A 14473-nucleotide genomic window follows, 5' to 3' on the forward strand; every position below is an offset into this window, starting at 1 on the left:
ATTTTTTTCTATTTAATAATATTTATTTCAAACTTGCAAGTTGAGTTAAAAGTTATGGTAATAAATTCATTTTTTTTTTATTAAAACTTTCACTTTAAAGAACAAAAAGAAGTAGGTTCAAAATGATTACTTTTAACATATTAAAAATCAATAATAATTTGAAAATAATTAATTATAAAAATTATATAATATATAATTAAAATAATTACTAATCTGGATATAATTAAGGAAATAGGAGTTGATGTTGGGTTGGGTTGGTTACATTTTTAACTTTATAATGCTATAACTCATTGAAAAGTGTACGAATCAACACAATTTTTTTATGAGAAATAATATTTTTTAATAATCCCTTTTTCATTCGACATACTTTATCTTAATCAGGGTATTAATAAGAAACTAGCAGATAATGTAGCTTTTGTAATTATCCACCAATTTCTTAGAATTAAACACTATCTACTGATTTGCATCGAAGCGTTTCTTATGATAGTGATTTTAATCACTGTCAGATTAAATCTATACTGGACCCAACTATGCAACATCCCCACTATGCCGCGACTCCACTGTGCTGGGTTTTTTTTTATAAATCTGACCACAGGGGGTATTTAAAATGACAACATTTTCACAAAAAATTAACTTTTTTAACTTAACTTTTGAAAATGTTCCGGAAAGTCTGACACTTTTATATATATCTTAAATTAAAGCTAATGTAATATACTTTATTATGCAAAAAAAAATTTCGGACTTTATTTTATCTTCATGGTGAAAACAGACATCAAAGTTTATAAAAAAAATACGATTTTTGTAAAAAAATTCTTTTTTATATTTTTAACTTTATAATGCTATAACTTTTTGAAAGATGTATGGATCAATATAATTTTTTTTAAAGATGCATGATGTCTTTACCTATCAGTTAGTATATTTTTTTTATAAATCTGACTTTTTACCTGCCTACTGGGGGGGATTCAAAATAACAACTTTTTCACAAAAAATTTACTTTTTCAACTTAAATTTTGAAAGTGTTCCGGAAAGTCTGACACTTTTATATATATCTTACATTAAAGCTAATGTAATATACTTTATTATGCAAAAAAAAAAATTCGGACTTTATTTTGTCTTCACAGTGAAAATAGCTACCGAATGCTATTATTGTGTGAAAATTCTCGATTTTATTTTTTACATTTTTAACTTTATAATGATATAACTTATTAAAAAGTGTATGGATCAACATAATTTTTTTATGAGAAATAATATTTTTTAATAATCCCTTTTTCATTCGACATACTTTATCTGAATTAGGATATTAATAACAAACTAGCAGATCATGTTGCTTTTGGTATAATCCACCAATTTTTTAAAATTAAACACTATCTAAAGATTTGCATCGAAGCGTTTCATATGATAGTGATTTTAATCACTGTCATATATCATCTATACTTGTCCCATCTATGCCTCGTCCATACTGTGCCTCGCCCCACTGTGCTACCGTTTTTTTTTTTTAATCATAAACTTTGAATTATAATAAGTTATAAATTTATTTTTCGTTAATAAAAGTTTAACATTAATTTCAGTCTGGATTCGCTCTATCTGTGAATTTATGATACTTCAATTTATTTTAAAAAAATATTATACTTTTATTGTGTATTATACTTTTAAAGTTATTCATTGAAGATAAATCGTTATTCAGATTGTTTGGTTTAATTTTAATACTTTGGTGAAAAAATGTATCATTAATGTTTTGTAGTTAATATTCTGTAACATAATAAATTTCGTAAAAATTTGAATTTTTTTGGATTTTTTTTTACGGTATCAAATGCTGGCTGTTTTATAAAAAAATGACACAAGTAAACACAATCTTTTCACACTAAATATAATTTTTCCTTGAAAATTGTTAACATTCTAATGATTCGCATTAATTCAAATAAAAACACAAATAATATCTATAACCTAATAAGCAGTTTTATTTCTTTAGAGATCATGAAAAGATAGTGTTTTCTTCTGTCCTTTTCTCCACACGTATTGCAATGTTTAATACCGTAAAATAATACATAAAAATTCAAATGTTCACAAACTTTAAAATGCTACAGAATATTCACTACTGAATTTTAATACGATATTTTTTTACCAATTTATATAACCTGTATTTGTAATCCCTAGTGTATATTAACTCAAAAATTTCAAACTTTATATGTTTATATCTAATAACCAAATAAAGTTATACTAAAAATTCAAATGCCATTTACTATTAAATTAAAAACTCAAATATTAGACAAAGAACTTAAAAAGTATTAGTTAATAATTCAATAATACTGTGTAACTAAAGATAACAGAAAAAAAAATGTTTAAATTATATTTATTCTGTTAGTAATTGAGTGGGTTATGATAAAAAAATCACCTATATCATATATCTATATATTATATAGATTGATTAATTAAGGATAAAACACTCATTTTCTCGGTAACTATTGAAAATTTTTAATTATTGGTAAAGAAAATATTGTTTGATTCAAAAAACTTTACAATAATATGTAGTAAAAACATAATTTTTTTGATCCCTTCAAGGTTAAAAAACATTAATTTGTAAAAATCAAACTGTTTTGATATACTAATCACATAATATTTGACCAAAAATTGTATAACAGAGGCCAGTTTTTGTTTTTTGGGGTTGTAGGGATTAACAAAGATGTTAAATAACATGTCACAATGAATGCGTTTATATATGTTTATATGTTTTATCTTAGATGTACACTGCAGTACGATAACACTCCGTGTATTATTTTTAGTATCGCGCTGTCCGTTAATCACGTGACACTTGATATTTGTACTCTTATTTTTATGTATATATACATCATGTTTCATTATTAAAAATTATTAATTATTATAAATTTTAATTGTAGTATTTTTGTAATAAATATAAACACCAAAACACTACAGGGTATTTTTGGTCAAAATACTAAAAATAAGTTGAGCCACCAGTAAAATTTTTTTTAAAAATCTCAAATTTTCACAAAATGCCTATTATAAAATGTATAAAATAAATTTAAAATGGTTCTCATTAATATTCGAAGATCGACTTATTTTGATCCACCCTAACGTATATATAATGTATATACACATCTAAAAACTATATATGTTGTATATAAATGTTTGTATTTTAAAGATTGAATAAAAAAATAACTTCGTTGAAAATTATTTATTTAATATAGCCTAATTTATTTTAGAAAAAATCTATCATGATTATTTTTATGTTAAGTGTAATAGAATTGAGTTATTAGTAAATGTACCGAACGAATTGAGCGCGTCAATATTTGTTTCACTCTAGTAAACTTTGAAATGACGTCTCTACCTTATACATAATAAGGGTATTAACTTTAATACTTCAAATGGCAACATACATATTTAATTAACTTATAAAATAGATATTGACCTAATTAAGAAAATAATTAGTCAATAACAATTATGTTATTGATATGTTAATTATGTATGAAGTTATTACCAATTTCAAAAATTGTTGAAGGTGAAGTGTGGGTTTTGCTATTTTTATCATTTGATATTTCCCGGCTTCTCTCTATCACCTAGGTAAAAAAAAATTAATAACTTCCTAAATACTGGTCATATATTTTATTGTAGTTTATACAGGGTGTTCAGTAAGTCAGGAAACGGGTTTCTATTGTTCTCATTGTTACAAACAATGAGAACAATAGATACCCGTTTCCTGACTTACTGAACACCCTGTATATTTGTGAACACTTAATTAAAAGATCTGCAAAATTTTATTTTAAAGCTATAATTTACATTATTAGTATAGTAACCTTTTCTATAACAATAATGTGATCTGCAGTTGGATAACATTGCACAGTCATATGCAAATTATATAGCCAAGACAGGAAGTTTTGAAGTAAGTAACTTCAATAAAGTTTTTGGACTTTTGAAATCATGTCGTGATGTTGATGAAGACGTAGGAAAAAGAGTACCTATTGAATTGTACAGCAATTTTGATAAAGGCGATAAACCTTTTGATTTTTATGCGAATGAGAAGGAAATGGTTATAAGTAAGTAATACTAATTAACCCGTATAAGAATTTTATAGAAATTATATAGAAAATAAATGATAAATCATCATTTTTTGGGTATCGAATTACATCTAAATAATTTTAAATGTATAGACATTATTATTTTATTTATAAGTAGTATAATTTTATATAGATGAGAATGTTGAAGGCCGTGATAAATCAATAAGTATGATTTGGAAAAGTGCCATCAACATAGGAATTGGCGTGGCAAAAACAAATGAAATTATATATAATAAAAATAAACATCATGGATTATATTATATAATTGTAGCAGTAATATATCCTGAGCCACGCGAATTGGGAAAATATAAAGAAAATATAACACCTAGAAATCTTGAGCTCATGATACATGATGGTTACTTCCAATATCTTCAGAAAGAAAAAAAACGCAACAATAGATTTATTGCATACGAAATGGACCCATGGTTACGAAACCTTATGGGAAGTGTTCTAGAAAACGATGTCAGTATAGAAAAAAAAGAAAACTAAACGTTCAATAACTCATTTCTTATTTTTGAATTATTATGCTGTTAAAATAAATATAAGTTATAACTAAAATAATCTTTATAAAATCTTGTCTGTATCATTAATAATATTTTTACGATTTTTATTTAAAGTTCACAATTTATATCTAAATAACTCTTAAAAAAAAAATTGTTTGCAACACGTATGAAATTGTTCTTGATTTTTATTTATATTGATGTATAAATTATTAGCTAATAATAGGTTCTGAGTAATTCTAATAGTATATTAGTAATATATACAGAAATATATATATTGTTATTCATACAGTATTTTCTATGAACACGGGGAAATTTATTTTAAATTTGTAAGGTTTCAGCCAAGTCAGAGGGCCTACTATTTACTCACTGCCCAGGTGAACACTGGACAGTGACCTAATAACCGAGCCAAACGAGAATAGTTCTCGTTGACGGAGTAACTAGGTTTTAAGTTAAATAAAAACAAATATTAATAAAATAAAGGAAAATTAATTAAGTAAAAAAATAAGGGCCAATGTATAATATCAGAACATTTTTTTAATTATTTATATATTTTCATAAAAAGAGAACAAAATAGGGGGAAAAAAGATGCGCTATATACACAACATTAATAAAGGAGGTACAAAAGGGGAGTTTTATGTTGTACTTATAGTTGTTCGTTGATTTCTTGAAGAGTGCCGGTCCACCACCGGCTATAGTTCGCGCCTCATACCATCATGAATATCTGGACGTTTTATTTTATATAAAAAAAAAAAAACCAGAAACGTGTTTTTTTTATAATTAAACACATGAACATATACACACAAGTCAAATTTTCGCCTCGGTAGTCTAATTGAGAAAAAAAAATCTAGTTGTCATGACATTGTGTAGTGACCGATGGTGATGACGCCGAGTGGTGGTGGTGCGAACTTTGAACAAGTTCATTGGGGGGAAATTTAACAATTTTGGTATAGGTGCACAGTGTACGTTCAGCTGATGACAATAGGATGACAGATAAATGACCGGTTGACTGGTGGTGGTTATCACATACACAACTATCAAGAAATACTTTACACCTAAGCACATACCACTAACTGATAAGTTTTATTAAACTATTTGTTAGCGGTAGAGGTGATCTCTGATGTCTCTTGAAAACCCAACCAAACTGCAGAAGGTGGCGGGTGAGTTTTGTGGTCCGAAAGGTATCACTCTGAATTGGTATAAACTATTGTCTATACGGAAAGCAATAAGCGGTCGTGCTTGATCTGTTAAATTGACCTGCCAGTAGCCAGAGTTTAGATACAAAGTACTAAATACTTAGGCTCCATCTATAGTCCGGATAAGTTTATGGAGGCTAGGCATTGTGTACGCGTCACGCTCGGTTTGACAGTTTAAGTGTGTGTAATCTACGCAGAATATGTATGCGCCGTCCTTTTTAGCCGCTTGGACTACAGGTGCGGCCTACGCTGAAATGATTGGTTCTACAAACCATTTTTTGATCGTTTCAGCTATTGTTTTCCTTTTTTCTATCGGGTACGGATACGAGTTTAGTGCCACAGGCTTAGGATTATTAAGCCTTATGTCGTGTTCGACTATCCGCCTCCGTCCCACTTGTCCACTGAATACTGTGGAATATTGCAGTATGACATTCCTCAACTGGTTGCCCAGTTTATCTTCCGGTATCGATATCAGTCAGATTTACCGGTCAAATTTTTCCAAAAATTCGGTTATAAATCACGTAATAAGTTGGGTATAATGAGCTTAATGTGTTCCAAATACAAGCTTTTCCTTTTAATTCTTCGGTCACTAAATTAACCGATCTATCTGTCAGTATGCCGGCCTCCATTAGTACTTTAACGGCGGCGCTTAAAAGTCTTTGCGGGTCCTCAACTTTAGTGCCTTTATATTCAGGCAAGTATTTTTGGACCAATTCGCTGCTTAGTTTAGGTGCAACAAATGATTTTACTGCGGCTGTATTATTCACTGCGTGGTTAAATTAATATTTTGAACATCGAGCAATTATTCGGCTGACCACCTAATCACCCGTTATTATCATTATACATTCCATCAATAGTAAATGACGGTTTAGTATTAATATAATAAAAATTATACGGTTCGTGTAAGGTAGTTCTATCCTTAAAATAAACATATTCATTTTGCTCAATATAATAAATTTTATTTCCTCCTGCTGTCTCCATATTACCATTGTTATACAGTTGACGGTTAATTAACACGGCTTGATTCAACAAGTTATGTTTTTCGAGAAAAAATTATCATCATTAGAGTCTACAATATTTGATTTTGCTATTCCGTCGATATCATGCGGTTTTACGATGTTTATTTGCGCCGCATAGTTAAAAGTAGAACTATTTTGTGTTTGTAAAGTAACTTGTTCTGCGGACAGCTGTTTTAAAAGTCTGTTTTCGAGATTTTCTATTCGTCCATTCAACAAATTAAATTTTTGTAATCGATTTTGAATAATATCAATCTCATATCTACTACGTTTACGCGGTTGGATAGCGTGTCGAATTTACAAAAAGTCTTACGACTATTTTTTGTGTTTTCTAAAAATTGTATCTTATGTTTTCACCGCCGTCCGATTGATTTATAGCAACATCCTCAAAAATAGTATTGTTAGGAATTTTCTCGGGTTCCGTATCTACGTTTTCGATTTTAAATTTATAAGTTTGCGGGTTTATGTTTATTGCAAAGGTAACTTTCCAATACTATTATTTTGTTGGCTTTAATTCCCTGCAAATTTATATTACGTTTCTTCAATTCTTTATTTATTTCGTCGATTATTAGTTCCATTAATTGTGTAATCATTCTAATATAAATAAATAAACTTTAATGGTTAGACTAGTATTAACGAAAAAAAAAAAAAATTATTTCCGCGGTATAATAAATACAGTTCGGTAATTAAATTTTTTTTTCTATTTTCACGGTAATAATTCGTTAGAATAATTGCGAAACTACATTTTTCTTTATTCGTTGAAAAAAATTTGTATAGTTTGGTACTATTTCCGCGCCCAATAATTCTGTGGGGACGGTTTAATAAATTCAGGTTTTAATAATTTCTGAATACTTTCGCGGTAATAAATAAGTCAAAGATGATCTAACTAGTTCTCTATTGCTTTAGTTAGTACTTCGAGATATTTCGGTAGTATCATTCAGCTCCAAACTTATTTACTTCCATAAAGTTTAATAAATACAGTTAGGATGTTTACGCGAAACGGTAATAACGCAGTCAGTTACATATAAAATTTTCCTAGAATTAAAAATGTTTAACTTATTTATTCCGTAGGTTCGGTTAAATAAATAAACTCAGTTGTTTCACTAACTTTTTATTTTTGTGGCACGGTAACGTAAGCGCGTATTGCCGGCTGCCACAAAAATAGTACACTACACAAAAAAACTACGATACCCAAAAAAAATGTTTTAACACAGATAAATGTATTTACGTTTTTTTCTCTTTACAAATTAATCCAGTTTTCGTGGTAAGAGTAATCAACTTACCTATTCTTTTTGATAATTTTTTTATAGCAATCAACTATAGTATGAAATAATATTTAATAATTTAACATTGTAATTTTTACGGAGAAATAATAAAAAAGGATAGAGTAGTTAATTTTGTTGTTTCTATGACAAAAATGTATAAAAATTAAAAGAGCTTGATGCACTACTTAATAAAAAAAATTTTTTTTTACTAGAATGGATACAAGGAACATTCATCAGAATCAAAAATATTCTTCTTTAAATCAACTTTTCTTTCTGTTTTCAAATGTGAAATTAGACTATTTTTATGGTTTTTAAGTTTTGATATTATTACTAATTATTAAAAATTAGTTTTCACATATAAATAATAATTAAAAACAAAAAAAAAATGTTTTTAAATTGTTACTGATTTTGATATATAATATGTTAAAAATAATTAGTGCAGAAAATTTTTATACCTACTTTTTTGTTACTTGAAAGTTGATTTTTTGAAAGTTTATAATAAATGTTAAATTAATTACCATGGTATTGTTAAGATTAATATGCAGTAAGAAAATGTTATAATTACTATTTACAACAAATTCATTAGAAAAACTCAATATTTTTTTTTGTATTTTTATTGTAATAGATCACTTAAATATAATTCATAGTAATCATCTCTAATTAAAATTTTGGTGTTTATTGAGATTCGACAATTGTAATATTCAGAACTTAATTAATTATAATGATTTAATTTAACTGAAAAAGTAATAAAAAAGTTGTTTAAAAAATTTACTAAGTTGAGTATATTATAAAATTTGATAAAAATTGTAAAAATTCTTTGTTTTATTCAGGTGAAACTAAAAATCATTTTTTTTTAAATATTTTATATAACATCATGTTACCAATAAACTTAGAATATTAAAGACTGGTAGCAACACACACAAATTAAAAAATGTATAAATTATAAAGTAAAATGTTTAATTATGTAGTTGCAATCTATTATTATTTCAAATCTAATTCGACAATAAATTTTCTTCTTTTTCCTCGCTTTAATTCGACAATAAATACTTTAAATATATTAGAAATTAATGATTTTAATTGTCTTTATGGAGAAGGCTGGTTAAGAAATTTTTTATTTGATGTAGGGGATTTTTTTTTAATTATTGAGGATAATATATTAACTAGATAACAGTTATATCAGTTGACGTATCGTTAAAAAAAATTGGTCCAGTGTGAGCTGAGAAAATAAATGAAAGCCACAAAAAAAATACACAATAAAATAATTTAAATATGAATAAAAAATTTATTCAAATGAGGGTATACTACAGTGATAGGGAGTCCTTAATATTCATTGAAATTATTGAATCTAAATAAGTTAAAAATTTTTTTCTTACTCAAAATTCTTTTGTAAGGTATTTTAAAATAAAATAAAATACAAAATCGAGCATTTTTATATAAACATAGCATATTATTGAGCATGGTAGACATTTAAACCATCATGACAACAAATAGTTTTTTTTTCTTCATATTATTCATAATATTATTGATATTCTATTACATTAATTTTGATTAAAGATATATATAAAAGTGTCAGTGTTTCCCGAACACTTTCAAAAGTTAAGTTAAAAAGTAATTTTTTATGGAAAAGTTATCATTTTGAATCCCTTACTGTGGGCAGGTAAAGGGTCAGATTTAAAAATAAAATATACAAACTGTTAAATACCTCATATAATTATAAAAAATAATTATGTTGATCCATACATTTTTTAAAAATTTATGGTAGTTTTAAGTAAAAAAACCCAGCACAGGGGGGTCGCGGCACAGTGATGACGTGGTATAGTTGGATCAAGTATAATGATATCTGACAGTGATTAAAATCACTATAAAAAAAAAAACGCTTCGATGCAAATCTTTAGATACTGTTTAATTCTAAAAAATTGATGGATTATTCCAAAAGTTACATGATCTGCTAGTTCCTTATTAATATCCTGATTAAGATAAAGTATGTCAAATGAAAAAGGGATTACTAGAAAATATTATTTCACATAAAAAAATTAAGTTGATCCTCACACTTTTCAATATGTTATAGCATTATAAAGTTAAAAATATAAAAAATAAAATCGAGAATTTTCACACAATTAATAGTATTAGGTAGCCATTTTCACCGTGAAGATAAAATTAAGTCCGAAATATTTTTTCTCCATAATAAATTACATTACATTAGCTTTAATTTAATATGCAGGGTGTTCAGTAAGTCAGGAAACGGGTTTCTATTGTTCTCATTGTTTGTAACAATGAGAACAATAGAAACCCGTTTCCTGACTTACTGAACACTCTGTATATATATAAGTGTCAGACTTTTCGGAACATTTTCAAAAGTTAAGTTGAAAACATTAATTTTTTGTGAAGAAGTTGTCATTTTAAATCCCCCTTTGTTGGCAGATAAAAGGTTAGATTTAAAAAAAATATATGCCACATGATAGGTAAAGACATCAAGCATCTATATAAAGAAAAAATTGACTGATCCATACATTTTCCAAAAAGTTATAGCATTATTAAAATAAAAATATAAAAAAGAATTTTTTTACAAAAATCGTATTTTTTTTATTAACTTTGATGTCTATTTTCACTATGAAGACAAGTCCAGAGGTCAAATTTTTATTTTTCATAATAAAAAATATTTCATTACCTTTAATTTAAGATATATATAAAAGTGTCAGACCTTCCGGAACATTTTCAAATGTCAAGTTGAAAAAATTAATGTTTTGTGAAAATGTTGTCATTTTAAATCCATCCCTGTGGGAGAATAAAGGGTCACACATAAAAAAAATATATACCAAATGAATGGTAATGATATTATGTATCAATATAAAAAAAGAATTTTATTGATTGGGTTATTTTTTAAAAAGTTATGGCAATTATAAGTAAATAAATAAAAAAATTCCGAAAATTTGCAATTTTTAAATTTGTAATTTTTTTGGATGTTTCCCCCATTTACGGGGAACGAGGGAAATTTTTTCGACTGGATACGATTTGTGATCTTTTGACGTATCATTGAAAGAAATCGGTTCGGTGATAGCTGAGAAAAAGTGGTAACAAACAAAAAAAAAAAAAAAATAATAATAATAAAAAAAAAAACACATCTTAGTAAAACCAATACCTTCTCAGCTTTGCATCGAAGCTAAAATTTAAAAATTGTTGGAAATAAGCTATTTTTATATTTGGAATTTTTTTTTGTAGATTTTCCTCATTTACAGGGAACTAGGGAAATCTTTAAAATTTTTGAGTGTTGTCTTCATACGAATCATGACCTTTTGACGTATTGTTGTAAGAAATCAGTCCAATGAGATCTGTGAGAAAGTGGGTAACAGACACAAAAATAAAAAAAAAGACATCATAGTAAAATTAATACTTTCTCATCTTCGCATCGAAGCTACAAGTAAAATTAAATTAATATTAGTGTTATTTTATTACAGATATAATTTTATTAATCTTATTATTATAATAATCGAAAAGAAATAAACACTAGTCTTCAGAAAACAACTTATACTACGCTTAAATAATACACGAGTGTAATAAATTACCGGGTTAATGTTAATCGAAGACTTGTGGCGGCCGTGCAACTCATATTTATGTTAACGTCAACGGTTTTCTATAAGCGTTAAGACATCTCGGGTTTTGTTAATGTGTAGTTTAGGAAGCACAGCACGGCCGGTGTATTACGATCTTGATTCGAGTGGTATCAAAATCAGCCGATGGTAATACCCAGGCCGCGTCAATGTAGATGAAAATTAAAAGTACACATAAAATATTCATTTTTTTTCAGCTATTATTAAATAATTTTTGTAATATTACATTATCACTTGTAATATTAAAATATTATATTATGTTATCTTTTGTACATGTATGTCATATATAATGAATTCACAAGATCACCAAAATAGGGTTCCCTTATTTAAAACTTAAAATAATCAAAAACTAAGCATTTAAATCTGATTATCGTACAGATTCAAAGTAACGCCTATGTGTGGGTTCTCAATTAGGTCCAACCAATCACATTTAACTATTAATTAAGATCTACAGTTTTTAAGATCACACTAGGGATCGCTACACGACCCTCGTCTACTATAAAAACCCATTTTTTCCTATTAAAATCAGTTCTTTCGGCGATTTTAAAATACAGAAAATCTGCGACACTCTACTCAAGATTCTTATTCTCTGGGACTTAGTTGATTTTTTAATTTATTTGGTCTTAGAATATTTTTCTTTAAAATTAAATGACACTTAAAGATTTTAAAGTGAATTTTGTTTTGGTGAATCTTTTATTTTAATTTAATTTTTTTTTTTAATTTAAATTTAAATTTAATTAAATTTGTTCATTAAATAATAATGTTTTATTTTATCGTGGAAATAAATGTCAATTGATATGTTAAAGCTCAAACATTTTTTTGAAAATTATTTTTATATATTATAAACCCGAATCAACTCTAATTTTCTCAGTTAATGGTAAATATTTATTATATGACTAAGTGTGTTGCAACTCTATACTTATTGGGTAGCTAGTCATTTATGGTTTAATGTCTTTATTCTAACAAACATCGCGCCGGCAGACAGAGTAAAGGTTGCAATTAAAGGTTTTTAAAGTTAGGTGTATTAGGTTAGAATATATTTGTAAGCCTGTGTGTATTGGGTAGCTAGTCTATTATGGTTTAATGTCTTTGTTCTAACGAACATCGCGCCGACAGACAGCACAGAAAAACTTACGAATATATTTTTTAGTGTTTAATTTTTGTCTTGGTGATTATTGTGCCGCATCCTTTCAAGGCGATACCGCCGGGACACATTGGGCCACAACAATCCCGCCTTGACAAATCTTTTACATAGATATAAATATTTCTGAATCTTGTTTTGACTAGGCCAGAGGAAAATTTAAGAAATATTGGTGTCAATATCTCAATAAAATATAATCTCATAAATAATATACTCATTCTACAAAGTCAACTAAGGATACATTATTTGATTATAATTATAAAAAAACATAGAGTGTATAGAATCTCCTGCATATAATAATACAGCCATAGATTTTGTGTAACGGTTTCGCATTATTTATAATAAACGCTTTATTCTCAAACGGTCATATTTACTGTCGAACTCGTAGTTTACAACGTGTGAAATACAGTGTGAACTCATAATCAACATTGGATTGCCTAAAATAAGCATTACATTACGTGGGATACAAGGTAAGTACAAATTTAAATTTCCACTTTAAATTATATACTCTTTTTTTTCTTTTTGGTTTATTACAAATGTAATTAACTATATTATATAATATACAATTTTATGTATTAAAATTTTCAACCAAATATTGAGTTTATCCTTCCATTTTACCCAATATATTTTTAAACTAAATTGAAGTATCATAAATTTACAGATAGAGTGAATTAATGAAATAATTATTAAAATCGTTAATATAAAAATAGAGCGAATCCAGTCTGAAATTAATGTTAAACTTTTGTTAACGAAAAATAAATTTATAACTTAATATAATTCAAAATTTATAATTAAAAAACCCAGCACAGGGGAGTCGCGGCACAGTGGTGACGTGGTATAGATGGATCAAGTATAATAATATCTGACAGTGATTAAAATCACTATCAAAAAAAAAAACGCTTCGATGCAAATCTTTAGATAGTGTTTAATTTTAAAAAATTGGTGGATTATTCCAAAAGCTACATGATCTGCTAGTTCATTATTAATATCCTAATTCAGATAAAGTATGTCGAATGAAAAAAGGATTATTAAAAAATATTATTTCTCATAAAAAAATAATGTTGATCCATACACTTCTCAATATGTCATAGCATAATAAAGTTAAAAATGTAAAATACAAAATCGAAAATTTTCACACAAAAATAGTATTCGTTAGCCATTTTCACCGTGATGATAAAATAAAGTCCGAAATTTTTTTTTTGCATAATAAAGAACAGTACATTAGCTTTAATTTAAGATATATATAAAAGTGTCAGACCTTCCGGAACATTTTCAAAATTTAAGTTGAAAAAGTAAATTTATTGTGAAAAAGTTGTCATTTTAAATCCCCCCCCGTGGGCAGGTAAAAAGTCAGATTTATAAAATATATATAAAATATACCAAATGAAAGGTAATGATATTATGCATCTATATAAAAAAAAATTATATTGATATGTTTATTTTTGAAAAAGTTATGGCACTTTTAAGTAAAAAAAATTGAAAAAATTTCGAAAATTAGCGATTTTTAAATTTGTAATTTTTTTGGAGGTTTCCCCCTTTTACGGGGAACGAGGGAATTTTTTTCAATTTTTAAGGGTAATGTCTTCGACTAGATACGATTTGTGATCTTTTGACGTATCATTGAAAGAAATCGGTTCGGTGAGAGCTGAGAAAAAGTGGTAACAGACACAAAAAAAA

General features: G+C 26.9%; 1 protein-coding gene across 1 annotated transcript in view; it reads left to right on the forward strand.

Annotated features, from left to right (window-relative positions):
- The window catches only part of LOC126902748 (uncharacterized), a 10028-nt gene extending 5289 nt beyond the window's left edge, over positions 1-4739 (forward strand). The window contains exons 3-4 of the mRNA XM_050680347.1: positions 3839-4049; positions 4204-4739. Coding sequence (XP_050536304.1) covers positions 3839-4049; positions 4204-4559 — 567 coding nt within the window. The 3' untranslated portion in view covers positions 4560-4739. The remainder of the gene's footprint in view (positions 1-3838; positions 4050-4203) is intronic.
- Positions 4740-14473: the final 9734 nt, after the last annotated feature.

Source organism: Daktulosphaira vitifoliae, unplaced genomic scaffold, assembly GCF_025091365.1.
Source record: "Daktulosphaira vitifoliae isolate Bord-2020 unplaced genomic scaffold, ASM2509136v1 Scaffold_3, whole genome shotgun sequence".
Taxonomy (NCBI): domain Eukaryota; kingdom Metazoa; phylum Arthropoda; class Insecta; order Hemiptera; family Phylloxeridae; genus Daktulosphaira; species Daktulosphaira vitifoliae.